Source organism: Mustela nivalis (assembly GCF_964662115.1).
Source record: "Mustela nivalis genome assembly, chromosome: 9".
Taxonomy (NCBI): Eukaryota; Metazoa; Chordata; class Mammalia; order Carnivora; family Mustelidae; genus Mustela; species Mustela nivalis.
Genome location: NC_139028.1, coordinates 99,957,773 through 99,984,042, shown reverse-complemented (window position 1 = coordinate 99,984,042; position 26,270 = coordinate 99,957,773). Strand labels below are relative to the sequence as shown.

General features: G+C 42.7%; 2 protein-coding genes and 2 long non-coding RNA genes across 10 annotated transcripts in view; 2 read left to right on the top strand and 2 right to left on the bottom strand.

Annotated features, from left to right (window-relative positions):
• ALKBH3 (alkB homolog 3, alpha-ketoglutarate dependent dioxygenase) overlaps positions 1-4,937 on the bottom strand; it is a 37,034-nt gene extending 32,097 nt beyond the window's left edge. For 3 of the 7 annotated variants that reach the window (XR_014298976.1, XR_014298977.1, XM_082684047.1), the window contains exons 1-5: positions 4,526-4,936; positions 3,587-3,776; positions 2,006-2,151; positions 1,416-1,519; positions 321-355 (exon numbers count right to left, since the gene is read on the bottom strand). Coding sequence is in view for 5 of the 7 variants with exons in the window: in XM_082684047.1 (XP_082540173.1) it covers positions 321-355; positions 1,416-1,519; positions 2,006-2,084 (218 nt within the window). In the remaining 2 variants the exon portion in view is untranslated. Of the gene's footprint in view, positions 1-320; positions 356-1,415; positions 1,520-2,005; positions 2,152-3,582; positions 3,777-4,525 lie in introns of all 7 variants that reach the window. The other 4 variants (XM_082684043.1, XM_082684044.1, XM_082684045.1 and 1 more) reach the window with 4 other exon arrangements.
• On the top strand, positions 2,160-4,602 carry LOC309841176. Its single transcript, XR_014299006.1, has 2 exons — positions 2,160-2,800; positions 3,868-4,602. It is a non-coding gene; the product is annotated as an uncharacterized lncRNA (long non-coding RNA).
• A 47-nt stretch (positions 4,938-4,984) lies between the features above and the next one.
• On the top strand, positions 4,985-6,268 carry LOC309841170. The gene is made up of 3 exons (XR_014299000.1): positions 4,985-5,133; positions 5,386-5,514; positions 5,598-6,268. It is a non-coding gene; the product is annotated as an uncharacterized lncRNA (long non-coding RNA).
• A 9,786-nt stretch (positions 6,269-16,054) lies between these two features.
• Positions 16,055-26,270, bottom strand: part of HSD17B12 (hydroxysteroid 17-beta dehydrogenase 12) — a 161,556-nt gene continuing 151,340 nt past the window's right edge. The window contains exons 10-11 of the mRNA XM_082684042.1: positions 17,787-17,936; positions 16,055-17,532 (exon numbers count right to left, since the gene is read on the bottom strand). Of these exons, the coding sequence (XP_082540168.1) occupies positions 17,428-17,532; positions 17,787-17,936 (255 nt within the window). The 3' untranslated portion in view covers positions 16,055-17,427. The remainder of the gene's footprint in view (positions 17,533-17,786; positions 17,937-26,270) is intronic.

Sequence of the window (26,270 nt, the reverse complement as noted above, 5' to 3'; positions counted from 1 at the left end):
AAAATCCCACTCTGTCTTTACCTAGGAGATATTTTTAGCTTACTGTCTGCAGATATTTTAATGATCAGGGTCAAGAAATCCACACCAGAATCACAGTTTAAGATACAAGTATCTTCTTGCATTTTCCACACCATCAGCAAATTGAGCAAGGCTTCCCAAAAGACCAAGTTTAAAGACATCTAAGAGACAACTATCCCAGCCTAAAATTAATACAGTAACTGGGCCCTTATCTCTTTCAGATGGAAAACCCCATGAGGGAAAGATCTGGGCTCTCCATTTTCCTGTGGGCAACAAATACAGAAAGGCAACAAATTACTTACTCAATTACTCGTGGCTCTGGAGCTCTGCGTATTACCTGCAAGGAAACAGGCAGATTTTACTTCTGGTGTGATCCCTAATCCTCAGAAACGCTTATGTGGAGGACTACCACATCTTCTCATTTCTGATAAAAGTAAGTCAAGTTTAAAAACTATCCCTTTTTTTTTACTTTAAGCTTTTACAATCCTACCAGAGACCCTTGTCTGCTTTCCTTAGAACTATTTCACAGTTACTAGCGGGCAAGAAAAAATAATAAAAGTGGAATTAATCCACTTTCAGAGCAGCCAGTAATTCTGGAAAAACCTTCTTTCCAGGCAACTATTTATTTATTTAATTATTTTTCCAGGAGACTTTTTAAAATAGAAGACATACTGGGGTGCCTAGGTGGCACAGTTGGTTGAGCATCAGACTCTTGATTTCGGCTTAGGTCATGATCTCAGGGTTGTAAGACTGAGCCCTGCTTGGGCTCCGTGCTCAGCACAGAGTCGGCCTCAAAGATTCTCCCTCTCCCTCTGCTGAGTCATGCACATGCATGCTCTCTCTCTCAAATTAATTAATTAAATTAAGATTTTTAAAAAATAAAATACAAGATAAACTAAGAAGTAAGTTTTAATCATTATTTACACAATCACTATTACAGCAAGATGACTAATTTTTAGCTTTTTCCATGTTATTAACAACAGTGAATCTTCACTGTTTCTTACAATTTTTCCCCACGGGGGGAAAAAAAGGCTAAAATATCAGGCATTGTAGTAGCTGAAAATTTCAACCCAATCCGGAGACATCTGCTACACTAGCACTTAAGACAGCATGGTTTGTTAGAACCATGTTAGAAATCAGAAAGCGAATGCAAGTGCTAATCACGATATAACCTCCTTCCCCCCAAAATGGGAATTATACTTGCCCATCAGCTGGGAGCAGACTATAAAGAATCTTCAGACATACTAAGGAATTGATATGCCACATTCCATTATAAGTAAAGGCCTTTCACATTCCTTTTATTAGTGAATTTATTCAGTCACTATTGGAGTGTCTACTATGTGAATATAGCTCTTACAAGCAAATCTGTTAGTACTGTAGGAGAACTAAGAACTTACTTGCTGGGGTTCTTTGAACACAAACTGTCTGTCTGCAAGATGATGCTCCTTGTTCATCCATGTCTGACCAGGTCTCTGGTGGAGATGGCTCTTAGCAGCAGTGGCTGAAACGAGCAAGAAGAGACGTGAACCAGACTCAAAAAGTCTGCTCTAGGGAGCAAGGGCAATAAAATCTAGTTGAAGATAACCGATATGACACCTAGAAATTAATTAGTAAAGTCTGTCGGAGATCCCGCTACACACACTGAAAGGTGTGAGAGCTGTGATAAAATACGAGGAACACTATACCTCAACCGCCAATAAAAGATGACCACCAGTGGGGCACCTGGGGCTCCGACAGTTAGCGTCTGCCTTTGGCCCAGGTCATGATCGAGCTGGGATCAACCTGGGATCAAGCCCTGCAGGGAGCCTGCTTCCCCCACTCTGCCTGCCTCTGCCTACTGGTGATCTCTCTCTCTAATAAATAAATAAAATCTTAAAAAAAAAATGATGATCATCAAGAAAATCAAGGCATCAGCTACACTTTAAATAACTTCTTAACATCAACTGAAATGCAAGTACATTCACACAAGATCCCCACGAGTTCTTGCCTGGCTGAGCAGGGGCCTGGCTCTTAGGGGGACCAGCCCAGGCTCCCTGCACTCGGGCTCGGCGTCTTTTGTCCTCCATATTGACCAAAAACGCTTCTGTTCTTAGCTTTCAGATTTCATTCCTGATTAAAACCACACGAGGGTATCTGTTTGGGGGGAAAAAAAAAGTGCTTTTAGTTAGGATTGTGAGTGTGAACCACCTAAGGAAGTCCTTATAATCCTTTCAAGCTCAATGCAATCGGAGATTCTATACAAAATTAATTTCTGTCATCACAACATCTCAATCAAGGAGCCTACTAAGTCACTTAGAACTGCAGGTTTTAACGTTCATTTTTGCAATCTTATAGAACGTTTTTTTTTTCCCCAAGAGAGAATGAGCGTGCATTGGCAGTGGGGTAGAAAAGAAATTCTTTTTTTTTCCTTCACCATAGCACATAACCTCCCCAATGTCCATCACCCAGCCACCCCATCCCTCACCCCCTGCCCCTCCAGCAGCCCTCAGTTTGTTTCCTGAGATTAAGTCTCTTAGGTTTGTCTCCTTCTCTGGTTTCATCATCATTCTTCCCACCCCTTCCCCTATGATCCTCTGTCTTGTTTCTCAAATTCTTCCTATCAGTGAGATCATATGATAACTGTCTTTCCCTGATTGACTTATTTTGCTTAGCATAATACCCTCTAGTTCCATCCACATTGTTGCAAATATTAAGATTTTGAGGGTTTTGATGGCTGCATAGTATTCCATTGTATATATACACCACATCTTCTTTATCCATTCATCTCTTGATGGACATCTAGGTTCTTTCCATAGTTTGGTTATTGTGGACATTGCTGCTATAAACATTTGGGTGCCTGGGCCCTTTCAGATCACTACGCTTGTGTCTTTAGGGTAAATATCCAGTAGTGCGATTGCTGGATCAGACGGTAGTTCTATTTTCAACTTTTTGAGAAATTTCCATACTGTTTTCCTGAGTGGCTGCACCAGCTTGCCTTCCCACCAACAGTGTAGGAGGGTTTGCCGTGGAGAGAGAAAAATCTTAAACAGATTTCACGCCTGGTGCAGAGCCCATGCAGGGCTCGATCTCACCACCCTGAGATCATGACCTGAGCCAAGATCGAGGGTCAGACTGAGCCACCCAGGCGTCCCAATGACCTAACAGGACATTTGCTTCTTTCCCAAGAAAGTACACGTTAAGAAACTCTAAGATCTATCATAAACGACATTAGTCTTAGTAGTGTCAAAGAAACGGTAATATTCTCTCACCTATACGGATACTGAGAAATAGCTCAGACTCCGTTTCCAAGGGCACTTCCATATTCCGTTGTAACCGGCTATATCAAACTTCCCTGGAAGCGTATTAAAAGATACCCATGGTTGGGGCACCTGGGTGGCTCAGTGGGTTAAGCCTCTGCCTTTGGCTCAGGTCATGATCTCAGGGTCCTGGGATGGAGCCCCACATCCGGCTCTCTGCTCGGCAGGGAGCCTGCCTCCCCCTCTTTCTCTGCCCACCTGTCTACTTGTGATCTCTCTCTCCTTGTCGAATAAATAAATAAATAAATAAATCTGGAAAAAAAAATACCCACGGTCTGTCTCAGAATGGATCCATCTCAGAATGGATCCAAGTGTTCCTCTTTGCGACAAGCATCGCAGGAGATGTTGGGAAGGGAGCACAGATGATGACTACAAGGTTAAGCGGCTCACCCAGAGTCACTTGGGACGTCAACAGGAGGTAGAGTAACATTCAAACTTCATTAACTTCCAGTTTTCAGTCAACTGAAAAAAACAAAACAAAACAAAACAAAACCACCTCCTAATGCTCAGTATACTAATTTGGCATTTCTGCCATTAAATTTTGAGCTCACAGCAAATACAGGAGCCCAGCTACTAAAGAGACCAACCCAGGGAGGTCCAAGCCACATGTTCTGAACCTATGATTCCTTTCTTTATTGCTCTAAGAAAGTGTCACATTTCCAGTCCTCGCAGGTGACGAGCTCGTTTTATGGCTTATTTGGCACTCCAATTTCCAGACCTTCCCCAGACCTTCTGAGCTGGGGTGAGCCCAGGAATCTGTGCACTGAACACATTTCCCCAGGCGAGAAGCATAGAATTCCTTCTCCTTGAACAGGCAGGGAGATGACGGAGACTGCCATCTGCCCCCAAAAGAGCTAACGGCAGAGTCCAATGCCACCCCTCGACACCCACAAGATGTGTCGCGACAGCCTGCATTTATTTCCTCTCAACGGGAGGCTCAAAAGCTCTGAACACCCTGCGCTGTAGTTCTCGCTCTGTTCCCAGGGGAGCAGGACGCTGTCACCGGCCAGGGCACAGCTGCTGGGACGAGAGATTTCGGAGCCCCCACCCCAGACCTAACCGATTCTGTGGCCCAGAAACGGCCCACCAGGCCCGCCTCCCACCCCGAGAACCCCGCACAAGGCAAACGCCGGCAGCTCGGGCGCCAGCCGGACTCGCTCCGAATGTCAATCCGGCAGCTCCCGGCCGCACCGCCCGTCCGCGGACTTCACCTTTCCCGGCCGGAGTTTCGTCCCCCGTAAAGCGCGGAACCAAGGCCTCTCTCGCGGCGGGAGCGCACATCGGGAGACCCTCGCGGTGAAAAAGCCTGGTCCTCAAGCAGCGCGAGCGACTTGCCCTATTTTCGAGTCTTCTCTTCCACGAGCCCCGGGACGCGCGGTCCTGGAGGTTCGACGCGGGACGGCCCTCAGGGGACGGTCCCCAAAGCCCCAGCCACCCAGCGGGGAGCCGGGACCCCACCGCAGCCGGCGGAGCCCGCCGCGCGGGTACAAACCCGCCAGGTCCTGGAACGAACCCTGGCCCAGGCCCAGACCCCCGCCGCCACCGGCTGTCGGGGAACCTTAAGAGTGGAACACCGATTCCGACAGCTCGCAACCACAGGCCGCGGCGTCAGGAATTTCCTCTGACGTCACGCGCCGCCGCCACTACTTCCGGCGCCGTTAGCTGGAGTCCGGGCAGCTCCCTGTTCCCTGAGGCGAGAGGTCCGGCTTGCTGAAGGTGCCGATAAGGGCCGGGATAGGTGCGGAGCGCGGACTGAAGGTGCGGTGGGAGCCGGGTCGGGAGCCGGGACATGGCGAAGGTGGGAACGAAGACGCGTTAGGTAGGCCGAGGTCCTTCGGGCCGTAATCCAACCACCCCCCCCCCCCCCCGCCTCGCTCCCAAACCAAGCCGGAGACGTCTAAGTGCCGGCAACCTTGGTCTCTGCGTTAAGAGTGACTGGGTCCCAGCGGGGCTGGGGGATGGGCGAGGGGGGTGGGAAACCGGGTCGTGATGTGCGAAGTAAAAGGGTCTGAATTTTACCCTGGAAGCCCTGGAGGGGGTCACAGGCGCTTCCTTTGCGTCCCCACCGCAGCCCGTGCGTCTTTCCATCAGCAACACGGCGGGGCACGGGACCACGCCTTCTCCTCCGCGCTCTCCGGTGCTGAACCACGTGTGGCTTGAGCCGGACGACGCCACTTACTGGGTGTGTGACCTAGGGCAGGTACTCCGCTGCTGCTTCTTCTTTCTCTCTCTCTCTCTCTCTCTTTTTTTAATTTAATTTAATTTTATGTATTTATTTGTCAGAAAGCCAAAGAGAGATCACAAGCAGGCAGAGCGGCATTCGGAGGGAGAAGCAGGCTTCCTGCTGAGCAAGGAGCCCGAAGTGGGACTCGATCCTAGGATTCTGGGATCATGACCTGAGCTGCAGGCAGCCGCTGAACTGACTGAGCCCACCCAGGTGTCCCGGTACTCCCCTTCTTTAGGAAAAGGGCATAGCTCTTGTTGGGAGGGTTACATGTGGTAATGCATGTGAAGAATGTAGCAGGGTCCTTGGAACACAACAGAAATCCAGTTAATATTAAGAGTGTCTTGAAAGGGGCGCCTGGGTGGCTCAGTGGGTTAAAGCTTTTGCCTTCTGCTCAGGTCATGATCTCAGGGTGCTGGGATCGAGCCCCGCATCGGGCTCTCTGCTCAGCAGGGAGCCTGCTTTTTCCTCTCTCTCTCTCTGCCTACTTGTGATCTCTGTCAAATAAAAAATAAACAAAACCTTAAAAAATAAAAGGGTGTCTTGAAAAATAAAAAATAAAATAAATTGGGGCACCTGGGTGATCAGACAGGTAAGCGTCTCCCTTGGGCTTAGGTCATGATCCCAGAATCCTGGGATGGAGCCCCACACATTAGGCTCCCTGCTCAGTGGGGAGTCTACTTCTCCCTCTCCCTCTGCTGCTCCCCCTGCTTGTGCTTTCTGTCTCTCTCTCTCTTTCTCTCTTTGTCAAATAAAATATTTTTTAAACATAAAATTAAAAATAAATAAATTTGACCAGTGGGTCAAAGAGTGTCTTCTTTTCACCGCCTCCGAGTTTCTGAGAAGCATCTTTAATATGGCCGTCTTAAACCATGTATTTTACAGTGTGAAAATAGAAAAAGTAGCACTGAATAGATTGTTTTGTGCAGCTTATTCTCTAAGATCTACCAAACAACAGTCACTGTCGGGAGTCCTTAAAATAAGTCTTGCATTATATACTGCTTACCTGCAAAAGCTCAGTGTACCCCACAAATCTAATTTTCACAGCATTCATCATTCTTTTGTTATCCTTTGTGACACTGAAGGAAAATTACTTATCCTAGAACTGAAAGGAGAGAAAAGTGGTAAGGGCAGACTATAATTTTTATCCTTTTTTTTTGTCCCCATCAACTAGTCATTTGTCAGTGTCTGTTTCTGGTTCAGGAACCTTGGCTGTGTCTTCCAAAGGATGTTATTTCTTTCTTTTCAGTGATTATGGTTTTGGAACAAGGACAAAGAAGTTTGGATTGAGGAGTCCCTAAAAGTAGTGATTAACACCTTTTCAGCCTCCACGTAGAACATTTCTCAAAAATCCATCCATGGCTTGCTTGCATCCAAAATAACTGCATTTTTAACAAAAATCACTTGCATTCTTACCAAGTGTTCGGGGTAATTTGGATGCAGAGAAAGTTTAGAAATCTTCAGGATGCCTGTAGGGTTATAAATCATTCCCATTTGTCTGGTACTGAGAGGTCTTGCAGGACATTGGACTTCAAATGCTAAAGGCAAAAAAGAACTGGGCAACTGACATGGTTGGTTATGCTAGCTACATGTTAGTACGTAGTATTAGAAAGATGTTCTTTGTGAGTCTTATATCATGGGTTTCTCCATTTCTAGAGGCAGTGTTTGTGTTTTTATCAGGGAGTGGTGGTGGAGACTGTGGGATAGGGAATGAAAGTGAGGTGTCTTGTCAGTTATCAGCCCAAATCTTGCCAGATTCTCAGCTCCAAACCCATCCTCCACTGCCCTGCTTGCAATACTGGAACATTTTTCCCTTGCCATTTGGTCCAGTGTGAAACGTCATCAGTAGAGGGTGCTGGAGGGACATTGGAGGAGGAAAGGGTTCTTCCTGATTTAAGTGCTCCTTTCAGCTGTCTGTGCTATGCCGAGCAGCCTGCAGTGGTTGGCATCTATCTGTGGGCTGAATTGCAATATTAGTGACACTGACAGCCTTGTTAAGTTCCTCTTGTGAAGTTAAGGCATTGATTGGGAAGGAATGGGAACCCAAATTTTGAAATAGTGACATCTGCTTGGACCCAGAGGAAACTGACATCTCTTGGACACCCAAGTCACCCTGAACTTCTCGTGGCAATGGAAGTAGCTTGCTCTCCTGTGTCTGAAGACATGAGCAGCCCCTTGCTTGAAAACTCTGTGAAACCCTCACCTGGAGCAGATTACTTGAAATGCACAGCATAGTTCTGAACTTCCTAACAGATGGGAGAGCACCCCCAGATTTGTTCCTTCCTTGGTGGTGGTGGTGGTGGTGTGTGTGTGAATGTGTGCACGCCTCTGCCTGGACCTAGATGCTGGTAGTGGCTCTTCCCTCTGTCTGCTGTTTCTGTATTCTTAGAATTTACTTTTCCCTTGTAGGTGATACCCTATTATGGTTATTGATTATTTCCCCTGAAACTAATTTTGGTCTACTCTGATTCCTAACTCTTACAGTGTGATTGTGATATCAGGGGTCGGAAGCGATAGCTAGCAAGTGGCTGGCCCCAGAGTTGCCCTTAAACTGTGAGCAATCGGTTTGGCTCTGATTTGGACACTGTCAACCCTGGCCCTTTGCTCTCGTGTTGCTCTCTTGTTTTCCTTCACCCAAGACAGCCTTCTTAAAGTTGTGCTGAGCTGGTTGCCTTGCCTCTACTCTGAAACCAGCATTTCTCAGCTTATGGTTGGAAGACTATCTGCATTGGGAATCCCTAGGGCATTGCTTGTAAAAAATGAACATTCCAGGCCGCCCATCGAGAGTCTGGGTTAGTGGGTCTGGGGCAGGGCCAAGCAACTTGGATATTTGACCGTGCCTTGTTTATCTTCCAAGAACCTGCCAGACTTCTACCTTTTCTAGCTGCCTACTTTCTGTAGGTGACTACTTCCCACTCAAAAGATACCCCATCCCTTGGATGGCAAAACTGATAGATGCTTTCGAAGTGCTGGTAGCTTTTACCAAAAGGATTCTGAATGAGCTACACACTGCTGCTTATTTTCAGTTGCTGATTTTCACACCAGACTCTTGCCAAACCTTGCCTGTTTTGATCATATGCTGCTTGTGGAGTGCCCGCTGAGAATTCTGGAGAAAATCCAATCCAGGGAAAATAATGGCACGTCTTGCTAATAGCTTTCAGTGAAGGTACTACACAGAGAAATTCCCAGCCCGTGTCTCACTGCCAGAGGCTTAGCGGTTCCCAGCTTGAAGTGGGGGGAGAATAGGGCAGGAAACCGCCAACTCTGCCGCAGGTGGGCAAGGATGCTTTCATGTCTCCACCAACTCTAACCAACATCGAGGAAGACAGGATGCTTCCCCAAGACTCCAGACAGGAACTCCTCCCATTCAACACCCAGCACAATTACAGATGCTGCTCAAGATAAAATATGCCAGTAAGCCATAGCACCAACTGTGAGGAACAATGAAAGAACAGCATAATCGGATGTGAAATTGTGGAGAGCGGACAAATACCAAGGACAAGAGAGGTGACTAGAGGTTACAGGCATCAGCGAAGGCATACGACAAACAGGAAGTTATGTCAGAGTTTTAAACAGTATGGAGCATTCGGTGGCTAAGATATTGATAGTCACATCACCCCTAAAAAGAGCAGGCACCATTTACGCATCTGATTTCTAAATAATAGCACATGATATTAACATTTCCTGAGAGCATGCCGAGTAATGCTGTAGTTATATGCATACACTGATCCAATTTTCTTAATCCCAATTACAAAGGAAAAAACTAAAACATGATGCTACATGAGGCCACCGTGCCCTCCTCTGCAAATATGTGGCACATGCAAAGCCAAATTAGGAAAGACAGGACTATTCCTGGAATGATAGATGGCGCCATTTCCTGGGGCCTAATAGCTGGGTTCTTTCAGAGACTTTGAAAGTGAAGGATTGGGCAGACCCTAGGTTATAAATCCTTCCTGATGGCTTTATCTAGATGGCTTAGCACATTCTTCTCTGGAGTCACCAAGTCCTCAAGGCCACGTAAACCACATTATTTCGAGTATATGAACTGGGATGTCAGGCAAGTCTTGATTCAAATGTCACAAGTACTGACTGTAGACAGCACTGTGCTGGATACTAAGGACAAAGTAGTGATCAAAGACAGATCCGGCTTCCGCCCTCATGGAAGTTGCAGTCTAGCAGGAGAGGTAGACATTTTTTAAAATACATAAATATTACAGTTGTCGTATTTGGTATGAGACTCTCATGGGGGAACCTAACCTAGTGGAGTAGTATCCACAATGTATGTGGAGTCTTGTGTTGGTTGGGAGTTCTGATTTGTATTTGATTCAGCTGGTGCATCAGCAGCTGGGGGCTGGCTGATGTAGACTAGCCTTGACTCCATGTGCCGTCTTGTCCTTGAACGAGCTCACTAGTGGTGTCCGGGGAGGCATGTACAAATACATCTCTGGAGACCTAGGCTTAGAAGTAGCACAAAGCACTTCATTTATTGGCCAGAGCAAGCTAAACCAAGTTCAAGGAGTGGGGAAATAGACTTCACCTCTTGACAGGACTTGTTGCAAAGTCACAGTGCAAAGGGTCTGGATACTGGGAGGAGTAGAGTATGGGAGCTGTTTTTGCAATCATTCAACCACACTGAATGAAGAGGTGTATTGGAAAGACTGAAAGAGGGTTCCTGTAGGAATAGAGAGGCAGTTAAGGGGGTTCTTCGAGATGGGGTAGAGAGGAGTCAGACCATGCAGGCTTTGAGAGGCATAGTAAGTAGTCAGTGTTTATATATGGTATGAACCCTATGATTAACATTAGACACTCTTTCTAGGGCTACAGAAGGGAGAGGGCTGGACTGGGAAGACAAGGTGAAAGCTTTTATAGTCTTACAGTGCTTAAAAAAAAAAGGTTCTGAGAAAGAAGAGTTCACAAGAAACATGACAGCTTTCATTCTGCTGACATTTGAAACTATAGGGCACCAAGTCTAAAAAAGTGGCAACTTGGAGCGCCTGGGTGGCGCAGTCAGTTAAGCATCTGCCTTCAGCTCAGGCTCCCAGACTCCTGGGATCAAACACTACATCAGGCTCCCTGCTCTGTGGGGAGCCTGCTTCTCCCTCTCCTTCTGCCTGCCACTCCTCCTGCTCATGCCCTCTCAAATAAATAAATAAAATCTTTAAAAACAAGAAAAAGAAAAAGTGGCTACCCAGCCCTAACTCAGCTGAACACCTGTTTAGACTGGAGTGATTAGTCCTTACTCTATCCAACAGGGAAGAGGCAAGTCCTCTCTGGAGAATAAAAACATTGACTTTAGACTTTTTTTGTTTTTTAAAGATCTATTTATTTATTTAACACAGAGAGAGAGATCCCAAGTAGGCAAATTGACAGGCAGAGAGAGCGGGGGAAGCAGGATCCTGCTGAGCAGAGAGCCTAATACGGGCCTCGATCCTAGGACTCTGAGATCATGACCTGAGCCAAAGGCAGAGGCTTAACCCACTGAGCCACCCAGGTGCCCTGACTTTAGTCTTTATGTTTCTTTTATATAGAATTTCTGGCATACAATTAAAGAAAATTATGGGACATGCAAGGAGTTAGAAAAATATGACCAAGCATCAAGAGAAAAAAAAAAAAAAACCAAATAAGTAGATCTACAGATGATCCAAATGTAGGATTAAGCAGAGAAGAACTTTAAAACAACTCATAAATATTTATAAAAACTGAGGAAAAGAAGAAAACGTGAAAAAGGTAGATTTTTCAATAAACAATTGGAATTTACAGTAAAGAATAACATAAATACATAGAAAAATAGATAGTAAAACAATTGAAAAATATATACTACTATATGCTAACCAAAATAAAGCAGAGATAGCTAGTTTGGAATAGCAGAAAACAGATTTTAAGGCAAAAAGCATTAGCAATAAGGCTGTCACTGCATGACCAAAAAAAGAGTTCAACCCACCAGGAAGGCATAATTCTAAACTTTATTAGCCTAACAAGATAGTCTCCAAATATATAAAGCAAAAACGGATAAAACAGGGAATCTGAATCCATCATTATAGTGAGAGATTTCAAAATACTTCTCTCAATTATTGACAGGTCAGGCAAACAAACATTAGTAAAGACGGGAGATTTGAAGAACTAATAAGCTTAATGTACATATATAGAAGATAACAATTGGAAAATAAACATTCTTCTTAAGCACATATGGTACATTTTAAAAAACAGGGAGGCAAATCATAAGAGACTCAATCATAGGAAACAAACTGAGGGTTGATGGGGTAAGTGGGTGATGGGTATTAAGGAGGGCACAGGATGAATGAGGCCTGAGTGTTGTATGCAACTGATGAATCACTGATTTCTACCTCGGAAACTAATATACAGTATATGTTAATTAAATTGAATTTAAGTAAAAACTTTTTAAAAAGTTGGCCATATCTAGACATAAAATACATCTTAAAAACTTTCTAAGAACTGGTGAAAGTAAAGGGTTTACATTTGTATTAGTTTCCTATGGCTGCTGTAACATTACCATAAACTCAGTGGCTTAAAACAAGATCACAGGCCAGAAGTCCAAAATCAAGGTGTCAGTTGGGTCCTCAATCCTCCGGAAACTCTGGGAAATAATCCAGTTGCTGGCCTCCAACAGTGCCCAGTAGCCACCTGCATTCCTTGACTTGTGGCTGCGTCCCTCCAATCTCTGCCTCCGAGGTCCCCCTGCTTTCTCCTTTTCTGTGTGTAATTGTCCTCTTATTAAGGATATTTGTGATTCCATTTGGGGCCCACTTAGGTAATCTCATCTGAAGATCTTCTAACTTAATCACACCTGCAAAGACCTTTTTCCACCTAAGGTAGTGTTTACAGGCTCCAGGGATCTGGATCTGGTATCTTTGGGGGTCACTATTCAGGCTACTACAACATTTTTATATATATTTACTTTATGCCAGGCTAGATCCTGAGTACTTAAAAAATGTGAAATTTTGCTCACCAACAGTTTACAAGTCAGGTGTTGTTATTCTCATTTTTCAGAAGGCAAAACTGAGGCAGAGAAAGGTTATAACTTGCCCAAGCTGGGCCACACCCACATGTTCTCGTCTAATTATTTAGAAATCAATAACAAAAGATTTTACTTTTTATTCCAAATAAATTTCAGATTTATGGGAATTCTACAGTGCAGCACACAGAGTTCTCATATATCAACTTTTACCTAGATTCTTCCAATGTTAACATTTTAACACGTTTGCTTTATCTTTTTCTGTATAAATAATTTTTTTCTGAAGCTTTTGAGATTAAGTTGCATAGATAATGTCCCATTATCCCTAAATACTCTAGTGTGTATTTCCCAAAATTCAAGAGCTTTTTCTTAAATAACCACAGTACAATGATCAAACTCAGGAAATTAACATGGATATGATGCTATTATCTAACCTACAGACCTTACTCAAATCTTACCTATTGTCTCAAAAATCCCATTTTTTAATCAAGATTCAATCTGAGATTATGTAACATTTACTTGTCACATTTCTTTAGTTTTCTTTAATCTGAAACTTTTGACAAATTTAAGTTGGTTATCTTGGTAGGGTGTCTTTCAATTTAGATTTTTCTGATATTTCTTTTTGATTAGGTTCATATTATTGCTTCTTGGCCTTTTGGCAAAGATCAAGTGTGATTAGGTTCAGATTATACATTTTTGGGAGGAATACTACATAATTGATATTGTATCTTCAGTCCACGATAACACAATATACAAAATATAAAATTGCCTCATTAATGGTGATACCAACACAAGCATTTTATTTTATTTTTTAAGATTTTATTTATTTATTTGACACAGAAAGAGATTACAAGTAGGCAGAGAGGTAGGCAGAGGGGGGCAGGAAACGGGCTCCCCGCTGAGCAGACAGCCCGATGTGGGGCTCGATCCCAAGACGCTGAGATCATGACCTGAGCTGAAGGCACAGGCTTAACCCACTGAGCCACCCAGTTGCCCCAACACAAGCATTTTTAAAAGGAAATAGCATTTATCAAAATTTGAATTTGTCCTTTAAAAAAATATTTTTAAACAGGTCAGAGGTCAAAGTCATAAATTTTTAAATATTAGCACTGAAAAAGAATGTGTGTATGCACGTTTATGTACACACACACACACACACACACACACACACTCCTGAATTGTGGGATGTAGTGAAAGATAATTAAACTTGGAGCAATAAATGTTTATGTCAGAATAGAAAAAATGTTAAAACATGGATGAAATGTTCAGTTTGTGAAATAAGAAAAATAACAGAATAAACTGCCAGAAATCAGGAGAACATATAATGAGAAGGGCCAAAAGGATCGATAAAGCCAAAATTGCTTTTTTTTTTTAACTTAAGGATTTTCTTTCTTTATTTGACAGAGAGAGAAAGATCACAAGTAGGCAGAAAGGCAGGCAGAGAGAGAGGGGGGAAGCAGGCTCCCTGCTGAGCAGAGAGCCTGATGTGGGGCTCGATCCCAGGACCCTGAGATCATGACCCGAGCTGAAGGCAGAGGCTTAACCCACTGAGCCACCCAGGCACCCCAATTCCCAGATCTTTTAATGAAGTTATAATATTAATATGAAAGCCAGACAAATATGAAAAAGATTGCAAACCAATTTCCTAAATATAGATGCAAAAATTCCAAATAAAATACCAGCAAATTGAATTCGGCAGTACAAAGATAGTGAAATATGACCAACAACGTAAGGTGATTTCATTCTAAAAAGTCATAACTAAACTAAACAAGATCTCTGAAATCTTTAGACTTCATGCAGTATGTACTTCAGTATGTATGTACTCATAGCCATTTTGGAATATACCAGGCATGCAGTCTCCTTGGGTTCTTTGCTCAGGCTAGTCTGCCTTCTCCCACAAAGCCGAAAGGCTTCCCCAAGACAATTCAAAACCTCTCTCCACACCCACTATGAGTATACAAGCCTACACACATTGATTCCCCATCCTCCTTACCTAGCTTCGTTCCGCACCCCTCACTGCATATCATAAAGCACTTATGCTAAGTTACTCTTTCTTTCTTCTTTTTTAACCTGTCTCCCTCCTTTGCTTGCCTCACCTTTCCCCAGCTCAAATGTAAGCTCTACGGAGGCAAAATCTTTGGTCCCTTTTTCACTATAGTTTCTTCTTCTTTCCCAGAAGAGTAAACAGCATGTGGTTAGCACTCAATAAATGTACACAATGCTATATCTAGAAACTTTTGTAGTAAGGAAAACAAGTTTGCCTTATATCCTTTTAGGATTATCATTTGTAGTACCCATTTCGCTGGCTTTTCAGATACAGGTAAAAGGAGAGGGCAAAGTTTTAATATGCCATCATCACGTTAACATGGATTCATTTAATATGTTTGTGTTCGTGCTGGACACAATGTTTCATTTCTAGATATCTCTACATAAACCTCTACAGAAAGAATTACATTCCAAGAGGGAATTTAAATTCTGTCCACATGTATAGTTTTCATCATGAGGTGCGTATCAAAGTACAAAGTAGTGAGCCCTTTAACATTTTTTAATTGGATTAGTTTCCAACATATTCAATAAAGAGCTTTGACAATTTCCTCTGACACTGTAACTACAGATCAAAGCAGCAGAATCCAGGACCATCTAAATCTCAGATAACTTGGTATCAACAGAGTTTAAAAAATTAGAGTACAACCTAAGTTTATTGCATTCTCATAAGGTATTACAATAAATCTCTTCTACATGGCATCAGCACCATTTGTCTGGTGTCACCACTGATGTTCACCCCATATAAAGTTCAGTTCTGTCGTATTTCAATGCAATAAATGATCCAATGAGAGGAAGTCATCTATTTAGGGCAGGACCACATTTGAGGAAATTGAGAAACAGTCATAACATCTGTATTTACTCCCAGTGCATGGGGGACCGGCACAAAGACAACTCAGAATGGCAATGTCATTACGTGTGTTCCCCCCATGCTACTACCATGAAAGAACAAGAAATTAAAATCTAGCTCACTGTGTTGTGAAATGAGCTGATTCTACATGAATCAGTCTCTCTTTTACTCTACTCTCTTGGGTTCCAACCTTATCTAGCACACATAGGACTAGAACATCAAGTTAATATAAAGTGAAGTCTAAAAACTGTGCTCCACTATTTTGAAAGTTTGGAGTACGCTGGGTTTTTGTTTTTGTTTTTGTTTTTCAATGAATTTTTCCCTGTGCCTAGAAACAGAGTTTCATTCCATTATCTTCAGTCTTAGGTGTCAAATATAAGAGGACACAACCCAAGTTGAAGTAGTAAAAGCTAGAGCTCAGAAGTTTGGAGATTGCTACAGGATTTGGTCAGAATACAACTGCTTTCTAACTTGGGTGGAAGGGAACATACTGTGTATGCTTGCACATCAATCCCTCCCCATGCTACCAACCCACTGAAAACGACCACCCACAATAATCAACGAGCCCACGTGTGAAAGCAAACAAAGTATTGCTCAGGTCACTGTGGTTTCACCATTTCAACAACAAAATGAGAAAGAAAAAGGCAATGTGTTTTTCATAAAACTAAGTTTATTTTCATTTCAAAATCATAATTCAAAAGTCAGTTTAAATGATTCTGAGATTATGTTCTTACTTTTTTGGGTGCTAAAATGTCTTTTCTCCTATGTAATGATGCTAAGAGCAGACCGTACTTTGGCTCTTCCTATTTTTGTTTTACATCCTTAGCTAGCAAAACTAAAGCGTAGAAACACCTTAACACCTAAACACGGCAATTACTTCTTTTTTTTTAAAACAAATCTCCTGGTGCTTAAAACTCAGAGCTTAGGAACCACAGCTTTCATAAAGACCTACCTTCTGTGTTACACGTTTCACAATACTGAATTATCTCTTGGTGATTTCCCTCAAGTTATGGAGCAGGATAAAAGTAAGTCTTACTTTATAGTAAGCCGGTGTAAAAACAGCCTTAATTTCAAGCACCAAAGAAATACATTTACAATCATCACTGTGGTTATATCATCTTTTATTAAAACTAGTCAGACTGCTATCTACAGGGTATCGATTTCAAAGTCTAAGGTCACTTCTCTGTTACCATTACTCTTTTAGGAATAGCTTGTGGTCACACATGGGAACAGGACTGGTGCAGTGCAGAGACAAAAGAGGCTGGGGTCCAAGCAGGCCACTATCCTGGGTCAGGGTTTTAGCGGCACAATAGGTGACTGCTCATCTCAATGTATTTTTTGGCCCATTTACCTTTATAAATCATACCATATAGCTTTCGGTATTTACACGCATTTAAACTGAGAAGAACTATGTATTAGAGGAAAGCATGTAAAAGGAACTTCATGTTTCCTGTATTATTTTTACATCATTAGCTACCTTTGAGAACAAAAAGTTCCACAGAAATATACACATTGGGACATACTTTTAGAAAACCTCATAGCAATGCTTATTACAATGTGTCCTCCTATAAGTGAATCAATTAATCTCCGCTCCCTTCAAGTGTTTAAAAAAAAAAAAAATGGAGCTCGCCATTACTTTTTAAGTTATAATTCAGAGAAAATACAAGAACCATCACCATCCGGGCCAGAGCAAACCACTGAAGTGTTATGTCTGACTCTGTCATTCCGTGATTTGCCAAAATCATGTTTCTTCCCATGACACTGTTCTTGTTAGTATTATTAGTTCTATGTCCATTGGATAGGAGCATTTACATTAAATTTCAAAATAACTCCTGGCAGTATTCAAAATGTATGTCCAGAACTGCTGAACACAATTTCTGCTTTCGTCCCAATTATGACAACATTTAGCCTTATTAGTAACTGATCAAACGACAACCGCAGACTTTGGAGACGGGTGGGTGCCTTGCCGTAAACACATGTAGGCTGGCACACTGGGCCAAGCTACTCAGCGAGTTACCAGTGCTTAGTTCTTCTTGTTTTTCTTCATATAGCGAGCCCGTGTGGACTTGCCCAAATTCATGGTGATTTTAAAATATAGCCAGGTAGGCATGATTGAAATTACTGAGTCCTAGGGAGAGAAATGGGGAGATATGTCATGACAGCCTACAATTTGGGCTAACTGAGAGCATCCGATCTTATGTTTTACTCTATTGTTTCGTTGGTCAAGTTTAAAGTTCTTGGGTGTTTAAAATAAAACACAGATGCCTCATTAGTAAGTCTAGACAACATATAGATGCTAACACACCACATGCTATTTTGCGACCTAGCAGGAAAGAAAACTCCAAACCAAAGAGCTGATTGGAGACTTGCAAGTCTACATACCATAAGAGAATGGACCAGGTATCCGGTGGTTCGGGACTGCAAGCCCACAGTTTTCAGTGCAGACTTCACATATGTCTCCGCAGACGGTTTATCCAGAGTTGGCTTTCGGATTTTCGACAGCTTTGTAGCTACGTAGTACGGCAGAACACTCTAGAAGGGTAACAGCCCATCACCACCACCACAAGAACAAAAACAAAAAACATGCTCTTGATTAGTTAGACCACAAACTGAGAATTGCTTGATTGCTCTTAGTGGCAGAAACATAGAAACATTTTGGTGAGATCTAAAGTCAGCTTGAGAGAGTACATGATGGCATAAAATCAACTGTAATACGGCAATCTATCAATGAAACAATTTGAGACTTAGAAAGTATTAAACATAAGCAGAAACAGACCTTTTTGTACCTTTTAAAAAGAAGGCACTTAAACAAACCTGGAGAGCGGTGGTTCTGGAAAGGATACACTTTCCATTCTTGACTAAACTGAATATTGTTACAAAACCACCATGAAGGTTTTTGACATTTTATCCTCCCAAAGAGATAATGCTCATTTTCCTTCTAATTTGTGGTTCCTTAAGATAGTTCTAACAGCTTTGGTGCCTCTAAAAAATAAGCATTTCCCCTCTCAAGAGTCTAGCTACTACTCTTCCTTTCCTAGTTTCTTACCATTGTGTCTGAATCTTATAAACTTTGATAGGATAGGATCTTCCCCCAGCACACCCTGGGGAGAGACCCTAAAACCACATGGAAACAGCCTGGGTAACCAAGAGACCCGTGAGGGGAGTGGCGTGGGAGGACAGATTGGAACATGACCTGTCAGAAGGACTTCACTAGTGTCAAGTTCTTTAGTGCTCAGGCTTGACACATTTGGATAGGATTCAACATAGAACACGAGGAGACCCTACTCCAACGGGTCCTGACTCATGACATAAGAGGTTCCTTCTGCAGTTTGAAGTAGGTTGGGCGATCATTCATCAAAGAGTGAATGTATTCCATTTCCCACATGTGCAGGAAAGGAAAGGGTATTGAGGACAGTGATGTTTCTGTTAAAGAGGAGGATCTAATACCTGGTGGTCAAAATAAAAAATTTCACTAGAGGTAGAAATAAAATTGAGATATGTCCCAGAGGAGGTGTTTCCTTCCTGCTGAGAGCTGGAAGGAATGTTCCCATGTCTCGTTGGGGTTTTTGCTTTTAGGTTTTTGAATTTTGAGTCAAGGAATATATTCCACCCTCATTAACATGGGGGCTGAAAGTCCAGCCTGCCTGGTAAGAACCAAGAGCCCAAGGGCCTAAACACAGTCCTTCTCCATCTTTCTATTATGTGCCGGCAGCCACAAACCCACACTAAGTTAATTAATGTCCCCCAAGGACCTCAATACCTGGGCTACCTTTGATTAGGTGATTCTTGGTTTTTGAGAATTTACCCCTATCCATGCAACCCCCCACTTAACTGAGCAAAAATACTTTGTCAAAAAGGTATTTAATTTTAAAGCCATGTGGCCAGGATACAGTATGACATGAAGAGTTCCCTGAGACTCTAACAATGGGTGAGGAGTGAAAACTGTTTGCCAAGCTGAGTGGCAAACAAAACAAAAGAAAGCATATGCCTATGCACCATCTTAAATAATGAAGGAACACAAGCAAGCCGTGTCACATCTCTGTTTCAGATTTCCTGGTTAATAAGAAAAGTGAAGATTTAAAACCCCATTTCCATCTACGGATCACGAGCCACTGAGGGTTCTGTAAAGTTCTGAGTGTCTCAGGATGAAGATGGTCTGATAATTATACCTTCCAATTACATCTTGATATTATCACCCTCCCTCTCCCTGTAGATACATGGCATAAGTTGGACTATTAGCATCCTGCAGAAGAATTAAGTGGCACTGCCCGGATGAACCACTTGATGGTGCAATAAGTTCACTCACCATTCAGCTAAACCATCCAGAGAGCCTGGGGAACCTCCTAGCTCCGGGAAGTGGAGGCAAGAGACACACGCCTAGGAATCCCAAGTCGAGCTATGTTTTTCCAATGAAGAAACTTAAATTCTGTTCTGGAAAGGTTTTTTATTTCCACCAATGGCTTAAAATCAAGGCAGTTAATGTGGTCTAGCAGAGGATGCAAAGGATTCAAAGATGAAATACTTTAGAGCGAAGTGTTAAAGTGGAGGACTTTGCCAGGTAAACAAACAAAGGAAGAACATTTTGGGTAATGAGAACAGTGGGAACAAAGAAAAAGAGAGAGAGCACAAGGTCCTCGGGCAACTGCAAAGCTGTTCAGTATGGTTCAGGAGTCAGAAATGCGTGAAGCACAGGGCGCCTGGGTGGCTCAGTGGGTTAAGCATCTGCCTGCAGCTCAGGTCATGATCTCAGAGTCCTGGTATCAAGCCCTGCATCCGACTCTCTGCTCAGTGGGGAGCCTGCTTCCTCCTCTCTCTCTCTCTCTCTGCCTGCCTCTCTGCCTACTTGTGATCTCTGTCAAACAAATAAATAAAATCTTAAAAAGCAAAAAAAGAAATGTATGGAGCAGTGGCAGGACGAAAGCTAAATGGAACAGAAAACTAAACCCAATCACGGGACAGTAGTGATTTCTAGAGTATCAGCTCTATGCAGCCATGGTCTTATTCACCATCATATGGCCAAAGCTCAGAGCTCCTAGCACATAGGAGGGACGCACAGATCTGCTGCGTGACTTGGTAACAGAACTCCTCAGTGTGCACGGCACTGAAGAATTGCATCAGGACCCCCTTCCACTGCTGCAGTCCAGATAATTAATGACGCCAGGAAGTTCACAATATAATATGGTGTAAAATTTTAGATATTATTCTGAAGCTTAAGCAAGATCACCTATCTAAACTAAGACAAACTTACAGGTCTAGCTACTTTCCAAGAATTTAAAAAGGAGTATTTTAAGGTATGTGTCAAAGTAAAGAAATACCCCAAAGTGTCATCTAGATACATCCTTAAAGAAGTCACCAAAAACACAGTAAACAATAACTAAATTAATCCATTTTCCTCCCTACTCATGGAAATATTACAGTGAACAGGTTGGGAATATAGTCACCCTTCTACAGGAAGTATTTTGTGGCAGAACAAATTTTACAAGTTGCTTAAGCTCAAAACTTTGCCATTATAAAGATTCCCGCCTGGAAACGACCTGGACCTTCACAACCACAGGTGTAGGCAAGTGCTCTGGTCTTCCAGTTTGGAATCCCAACGTGAAAATAATTAGGCCAGAAAGCAAAGCTGTTGTTTTGTCCTTATTCAGCTTGCTTTTTAAATTTTATTTATTTTTTTTAAAATATTTTATTTATTTGAGAGAGAGTGAGCACCTAGGCAGAGGGAGCTACAGAGGGAGAGGGAGAAGCAGGGAGCTTGATTGGCAGGTGGGCGGAGGTGGGGAGTTTGCGGGGGGAGCCTTGATCCCAGAACCCTGGGATCACTACGTGAGCTGCAGGCAGACATCTAACCGACTGAGCCACCCAGGTGCACCCCAGTGTGTTTTTTAAACAACAATCCCTGGAAACAACGTGCATCTTTTTTTCCTCCCCTACTGGAGTAGCTTGCTTAGGTAATCTGGTCCTTACAAAACAATTTAGGGGCCTGACTCAGAGTAGGAAGGCTACTTAATAATAGCATCACTGTATACTGGAAAGATGGACACCACAGGGCACCTGGGTGGCTCAGTGGGTCAAAGCTTCTGCCTGCGGCTCAGGTCATGATCCCAGAGTCCTGGGATCGAGCCCCTGCTCACAAGGGAGCCTGCTCCACCCTTCCCCTGCCTGCCTCTCTGCCCACTTGTGATCTCTATCAAATGAATAAATAAAATCTTAAAAAAAAAAAAAAGATGGACACGAAATACTGCGTGGCAGGCATTCAAGAATCAGATACTGAACATCATAATTTCAGGTGGTAAAGCATCTCTCATGTTGGTACCTGTACTAAACATGCCTTCTTGAATTTAAAAATGACCAGAACAACTCACAACCGGGCTTTGGAAAACGTGGATCCAAAGGACACCGGACTCCAGGCATTTGCACAATACAGAATTCTGGACACGATGTCTGATCTGCCTTTTGTGAGCATCAGTTCACCAGTGTGACCAGCACACATTCTTCATGCAGAACTGTGGCTCTGCGGAGGCATCATTTAGGAAACCTTTTCTCCTTATGTGTGTCTGTTCATCTTTCAGGATCTCAGGATCTGAGATCCTCCAGAAGACCCATAACTATGTACACAGAATGCAGTTTGGGGAGCTGGTGTTCCTTTACTTGCAGGCCATGAGATGAGCATTTCCACAAAAGGGCTCTTCCTTATCTCATCACTCTGATGGGGCAGAGATCCCTGGTTACATGGCATTGAGCAAACAGCCCCACAGTAACATTACATATAAACCTTAACGCCTAAGCCCCAAATGAAGGAGTTAAAATGTACTATGTTCTGTACAAAGAAAATCCTTGATAAAGACTGGCTGGGTGGTAATCTCACAAATGACCTACCTCCAAATACGTGGAATTTATTTGTTAACATTCACATAACAAAAGGAAAAACTGTGTAAAGCACGAAAAAAAAAAATGGTTACTTAACAACAAACATTTCCTGAGCACCTACTAGGACACTGTTGTCAGCAGTGGACTACATTTGTGAACAAAAGCAAAGTCCCTAATCTTATACAGCTTAAATCTGGGGCGGGGGTGGGACACAAAGACTATAAACAAGTAGTAAAACATGATACTACATTGGGAGGTGATGATAAAAAGGAAAAAAGAAAAATAAGGACAGAGTAAGGACAGGGGTGACAGGCGCTGTTCCTGCAGGTGACTAAGAAAGGCCTCTCTGATGTGGTGACATATAAGCAAAGATCTCAGTGAGGGGAGAGAGCTAGCAAAAAGTCTATCTTGGTAAAGATCCTTTTCAATGAAAGAACAGAAGTGCAAAGGTCCTGAGGCAGACATGCGTTTGAAATGTTTGAGGAACTGCAAGGAGGCCAGAAAAATAGCAGGGGATGAGAAAATGTGGGATGTGTGACATCAGAACATAGTAGGTCATAAGAGCTCATGATTTAACTCTGAAAGAAATTAAAGGGCACAGGAGAATTTTTGAGAAGAAAAGTGAAATGACCTGGATTTAGCTTTAAAGAGATCACTCCGACTGTTGGGAGTAGACTGGGTGGACTATAGGCAAGGATGGGAGGAGGGGAGGCTGGGTAGGAAGGTACTGCAAAATATTCAGAGCACACAATCACGATGGCTTAAATTAGCGGTAGCAGTGGTGGTCCCAGGAAGTGGTCAGATAGTGGATTATGTTTAAAGGATACTGAAGTCAACAGGATTTCCCAATGCACTGAATTTGGGGTATGGGAGAAAGAGGTAGTAGGGTATGAGGTGGGGGAATGTCAGTTTTGAAATCAGGTGGACTTGACCACTTACTAGTTGTCTGATCTTGACCCAAATACTGAGCTTTAAGTTTTTTACTCTGCAGCTGGGGGATATAGCATCCTTCTTACTTTACTACTATGAGGATTAAATAAAATACTGTCAGTGAAAGTGTGTGGGGTTTGAACTCTGGTATTTTCTAAGGTGTATAATGTTTATATTTTCCGGAATAAATTTAGAAAGAAAAACTTGGCTGAATTTTTATATCTTGTAAAAAGTGGAAGAACGCCGTATTTATAGAGTGACTCCTGAGGTAACCACCTGTTAGTTCTTTCTGGACTTACTCCGACACCTTATAATTATTACCTCTTAAGGTTTTATTTCTTGTGATGCACCACTGTTGTAAAGAGTCAAGCAAAGTGGATGTTACCAATGACAAACATGGAGATTCACGTGGCTGGAAGGCATCAGAGTCTGATGACCTCCAACGGGACTGAAGTTACAATTCTTTTTTTTTTTTTTTTTTAAATTTTTTTTTTAAGATTTTATTTATTTATTTGACAGAGAGAAATCACAAGTAGATGGAGAGGCAGGCAGAGAGAGAGAGAGAGAGGGAAGCAGGCTCCCTGCCGAGCAGAGAGCCCGACGCGGGACTCGATCCCAGGACCCCGAGATCATGACCTGAGCCGAAGACAGCGGCTTAACCCACTGAGCCACCCAGGCGCCCTGAAGTTACAATTCTTAAGCCAGTTCTCAAAGTTGGAGCAGTTATGGTGCAGATACGATTATTTCTCGGGAGAATTATATTGCTTTATAGTTCTACTTAGATTCCATCTGCACTAGCAGAAAAGACACAGTCCATTGCCTTCTTTTATTGGCTTTGGCAATTAACAAGAAGAATGGATGAAGAATTTGGTTTTCAATCCTGATAGCCGCTTCTCAGTATTTAGCTTCCTAGGTCTTTGAAGCCCCAAAGATCTCCATGATTATTCAAAGCTATAAAATATTTAACAAAATATAAAAGAGAACTATCTTCTTTCATTTAAAAAAAATTGAATTTTGTTTTTCCCTCATCTCAATGTGTCCTATTTATTTTCTAAATTTATTCTGATTAAAAACTACATTTAGATGAATTAACGAAACCACCAACTCTCATCACCCAAGAGTTTACCAAAGCACTGGAAGGCGGTAACTTAAGAGAAGGGGGCCCAGTGAATGTCCCCATTACAGTAAGTTCACATCTAAACGGAGTATTCTTCTGCAATCTCATGCTAAAAATGAGAAAACCCATTTCAGTTTCAGGTCAGGTGAAACCACAACCACCTTCTCTGGGTTTCGTGGTCTCGACCTGTGTCCTTGTCTGTCCTCTGGTAAAGAGTCAGACAAACTAAACCCTAAGGGATGGTTTCAGTTAGCAAATGGTCTCCTTGTTGATAGCATTTCCAGAGACTTGGTTTCCCAGCTCCAAGGAAGAAAACTATATGGTGCAGAGAAACACCCCCATGAGAAACAGAAAGAACACAGACTTTGGAGTTATTCAAACCCAGGTTAAAATCCAGAGATGGGCAAGTTCCCCACACTTCCCCACATTCGTGAACACATCACCCTCCTCTAATTTCTCCATAGCGCTCTCATGGATACTGTCGTAAATGAGAATTCTTGTATCTGTTTACCTGTTTACTGTCGGTCTCCCAACTAAACATAAGTTTCTACCACATCCATCTCTCTCCGTCTTTTTGCCATTGTATCCCCAGGTACAGACTACCAGGTACCCTCTAAATTTGTCTACATCGAAGAAATGCGGCTCACGATATATACCTCTGGTTTTGGACTTACTATCTTTCTAATGTGTTTAAATACCTGTCTTTTCTTTCTTTGTGTGCCTTGAGGACAAGGATGGTGTCTTATTCACTTCGTTACCTCCCTGCCTGCCCAAGGACCTGGCAAGTAGCAGGCATTTGTGGTCTGACACACTAGACGGACCTTACACAAGTGACACAACTCCTATTGCTTCTTTGTTTCCTAGCTGTAAAATGGAACTAGATTGAGGTCTATCTATCTCAAGAAATATAACAAAATAGTGGAAAACATGGAGCATATTGTACATACTCAATAAATGTAAGTTTCTTTCCTCTCTTCTTCACACTTGGATATCAATTCCATTTCTGGCATTCTTACACCTGCCCCATTATTTGTCCCCACTTGCCAAAAGGGGAGACTAGGGCTCAAAGTAAGGAAGCGGCTTTCTGTAGGTCAGATGATGATCACCGACTGGTGATATCAGAAGTAAAACCTGGGTTTGCTGATGCCAAGCCCAGTGTCCCTTCCTCACTGCCCCCAAGCATACCAGTGATAAATGCGGTCTGCATAAAACCATGGTCTGGATTGAGGAAGCCGAGACTTCTTGCACAGAACTGACCAACTACCCACTCATGAAGCAGGGCTTCATGAATTCTTTATCATCAAAAACCTCTTCCTAAGACAGGTTGGTGAGGAATCATCAGAGGATGCTAAACCTAGGGAACACTAAACTGACAGGGAGACAGGATATCTGCTTGGTCTCATAGTGCCTTCCCACGGACGGCTTAGCAGTGCAAGAAGAAAAGACAGTAACTCTACAGCAGAGAAACTGGGGGGAACCTTGAGTGAAGCAACCAAATCAACAGCAGCAACGAAGGGCAGAGGGCTATCGTGTGTCTCCGGATACGATGTCCCGAGAAAGATATAAAACCACGCGTGCCATTTTGGCCAGAAAAGCATAACGTGATATTAACTATGAGGAAGCATCAGATAAACCCCAAATAAGCAGTGTTCAATCAAAAGGAGCAGGACGCGTACTCTGCTCTTTAAAAATGTCAATGTCATAAAAACAATAAAAAGCTGCGGATTTATTCCAGATTAAAGTAAACTAAAGGGACGGGACAACTATGGAGTACCCGATCCTAGGCTGAATTCTTAACTGGAGGATAAAAAATGCCATAAGGAATATTATGGAGTCAAAAACTAGAACACAGATGGTAAATTAGATAAAAATATGATGTCAATGTTAACTCTGAAGTTGATAAGTGTGTTGTGGTTATATAAGAGAATATCCTTATTCTTTGGCAGTGCGCA